The sequence below is a fragment of the Corvus brachyrhynchos genome, unplaced genomic scaffold (genome assembly GCF_000691975.1).
Source record: "Corvus brachyrhynchos isolate BGI_N302 unplaced genomic scaffold, ASM69197v1 scaffold5, whole genome shotgun sequence".
In the NCBI taxonomy this organism is placed as follows: Eukaryota; Metazoa; Chordata; class Aves; order Passeriformes; family Corvidae; genus Corvus; species Corvus brachyrhynchos.
Window position 1 is genome coordinate 12038405 of NW_008238321.1, and position 3294 is coordinate 12041698.

General features: G+C 37.9%; 1 protein-coding gene across 1 annotated transcript in view; it reads left to right on the plus strand.

Moving 5' to 3' along the window:
- Window positions 1-3294, plus strand: part of GPRC5B (G protein-coupled receptor class C group 5 member B) — a 7702-nt gene extending 4408 nt beyond the window's left edge. Inside the window, exons 2-3 of the mRNA XM_008633523.2 lie at window positions 1538-1650; window positions 3028-3294. Of these exons, the coding sequence (XP_008631745.1) occupies window positions 1538-1650; window positions 3028-3072 (158 nt within the window). The 3' untranslated portion in view covers window positions 3073-3294. The remainder of the gene's footprint in view (window positions 1-1537; window positions 1651-3027) is intronic.

Genomic DNA, 3294 nt, shown 5'->3' on the forward strand with positions numbered 1-3294 from the left:
AGAAAATTTAGCAACATGAAAGTGAATTTACTGGCTCTTTAAGGTAACTTTGAAACGACTGTGGATATTTTGTGTAAATATTCTGTATAAATATGTAAATATTTCAATGATTGCATGCACGATAAAGATTTTTTTTCTTGGTGTGTACTAGCAAATACCAGTGCAGTCATGTCTGTTTATCACACAAGAAGTAGTCAAATAGCAAACAAAGAAAAGTTCCTGACCTTGAGATGGTTAAATATCCAATAAAAAATACTTAGTTCCAGTTTAGGCATTTTCGTAATTTTTTCTCCCAGTGTTCTGCAAAAATATGTAATTCTAAAATGCAGAGTAAGTGAGGGTCTGTATGTATCTGAAGTCAACAGCTGAGCATTTGCAGGGTGGAATTTCTAAATTTCCATGGTAAATCAATATTGTTCTTGGTGCACAACTCCCAAAGAGAGGCGCAGCAGTGGATAGAGGACAGCATATGGCAGTAGGATCCATTTAAATCTTCTACACAGAGCAGAGCAACTACATTGGAGAGAAATCCTGGCTTCATTAAAGCCTGTGCTGAAATTCTCATAAACTTCAGCTCATTCACGACTTCAGCCAGAGTCTCTAGAATTCTAATTTGAATTAAATCTAAGAGAAATTCTTGCCCCAGGTGCCTGAACTGGGCATGTTTCTATTTAGCAGCTGACAGATGAGTATTGCCCGTTGTGACCACGCACGTCATGTGGATAAATGAGCTCTGTTCCCTGGCCACGTCTGAGTTCAGTGAAGCCATTATTTACCCTCGAAATTAAAGAGGGAGTTTGTATGTGCCAGTCCCCAGACTGGTTTAGAGAGAGCAGCATATCCCTCACTATTCATATCTCTCAGTCAGAATTTACGTCTTGAACCGAAACTTGTGCTAAAATTAATGGGGAGACCGATTTATCCCTGGTATAAACAGTCAAAAGGACAATCAGTATCTCCTCTCTTGCTTCAGCCATTTGCCATGTTTAAGCTATTGGAAAGCAATATTTACTCCATCTTTCTAGTTTCTCAGAGTAAGTATAATCTGAAACATCTGGAAAATCCTTATGTGCTAGTCATGCTGCAGTAATGCTCAGGGGGTTGTGAGCATTGCTTACTGGCTTGAGCAAGGCTTTGGATCCCTGTCCACTGAGTTTGATAGAAAGCAAAATGTAATGCATTTTACTTAACCCCACAGTATCCAGCCCAGCACAGGGAGCACTGTGCGAAACGCATTGTGCAAGATCCATCACAGGTTCAGTGACTGAAGACATGGAGCTCCCTCTCCAATGAGATTAAGCAAGCTTCAAAAATACGGTTCCATTAAATTTTTTCCCCTCCACAGCAAACAGTTCATTTAATGTAAATCTGATTCTTCTGCGATCCGTTCCCAACGTGTAAGAGAAACAGCTGTTCAAAAGCAACGTGGAAGTTAAAATCAGTGCAAAGTTCCCAATAACCAAACTGGAAGGAAGATACTCTGTGATTGCACAGCTTTAATTGTGTTCTAAGAGCAATCTCTCTTTTCCAAACACAGCGCTAAGAACAGCAGGATTTCGAAACGGCAGTTTGGGAAGCCGGCCTAGTGCTCCTTTTAGAAGCAATGTTTATCAGCCAACTGAGATGGCAGTTGTGCTAAATGGTGGGACTGTAAGTATCAAAATGTGATGATTTAAGAAATCTTTGAAATGCACTGATATATACAACCACTACTAATTGAGAAACCTGCTTTTGCTTATTCACAGCAGGGGGAAAGCTATAAATGAAAATTTAAGGCAGCAAGCATGCATGTAATGCTTCCCTTCCTTCTAGAAAATATGTAATTAGCAAGTATTTTGCATTTGTTTACTTGGCTATTCACATTTTGCAGTGCAGCTTCAGTGAACCAAGTTTTTTTGTGAGACAACATATTCAATGGCCCTTTCAAATTAATTTTGTGTTAAGGTATTTAACATAACTATTAAGTGACACCTTTTATAACCTGGGTTTTTTCAAGATGATGTGAGTCACACAGATGTTTTTAGGCAGTATATTACTTTAAATAATTGTTGCAGATAATGGTGGTGTCTCACATATCTTCCATTTTCTTGTAAAATACATGTAATTCTTTGTAACTTACAGATTTGTTGCTGCCAGATTTGTACATCTGTTGAAAAGGGATTCATAAAAGAAGAATATAGAATATTTTAATGTTAATAGCACTGATTTTTGTTCCTTAGAGAATAGTTTGGCACGTTATTCTTTGATAGACCTGTATTTTTGCAGCCTGGTTGTTGTAAGATTGGTTTAGTGATGCCAAACGGACTTTACAAATGTTTTTCACGTGATGTCTTGCTTTCACTTAAGACATTTCATATGGCAGGCATACTGTTAAAAAAGAAGAATTTTCATCCCCACATTTTCCATGCATATCTACATGCTTCTTAAAAATCTACTCATGAGCCAGTTTATACTCATGTGAGTTGGGTTTTCTTTCTTTTGAATCATGAGCTGATTCCATAACTCAACCTCTACATTTAAAACCAAATAACATGAACTGATTGCAGGTCTGGTTTTGTTTTTAAATAAGTAAAGTTTTGGCTGATTTTAGTGAACAAGAGGGACTAGATACAAGCATTCTCCTGTGTGGGTAAGACTGTGTGAAACATGTCAACTTGAGTAAAATGAAAAGGCTTGGCTTTGCTGTCAGTAATGGATTGCATCCTTCTGATGTTTGGATTCATCTCTGCCTGTTTTCTGATACCAGAATGTGCAGCTCAGGGAGAAGGCAGTTAAAGGACGAGAAGCTTGAGAATTTGGGTTTTTTGTTTGTTTTGCTTTGTTCTGAGTTGGATACAAAGCTCATGTTTATATATAGCCATGGTTTTACAGAGAGATAAATGCACTGTATGGTGGAAGATGAGTTTCTTTGTATCACTTTGCTCTAGAACTACCATCTGGAAAGCTGTCATGTACGTGTAGCATGATAATACTGATTTTTGAACAGTCTAGATCTCTCAGTTATGGGTTTATTATCCTTATTTCCAGATACCAACTGCTCCGCCAAGTTACACTGGACGACACCTCTGGTGAAAGGCTATAGGCTGTAGAAAATAAGAATCCTTGTTGCAGATGTTGTTCCCTGGCAGTGTGTCTTTGAGGGAAGGAATCCATAACAGTACCAGAACAAAGCAACAAAACATCCAGGATCTTTCGAAATCCTACAGAGGATTTTGCCTAAATGTGAACACCATTGAACTGAGAATTGCTAAAACAAAATTGTAACACTGAAGCTGAATCTAATTTAAAACAGAA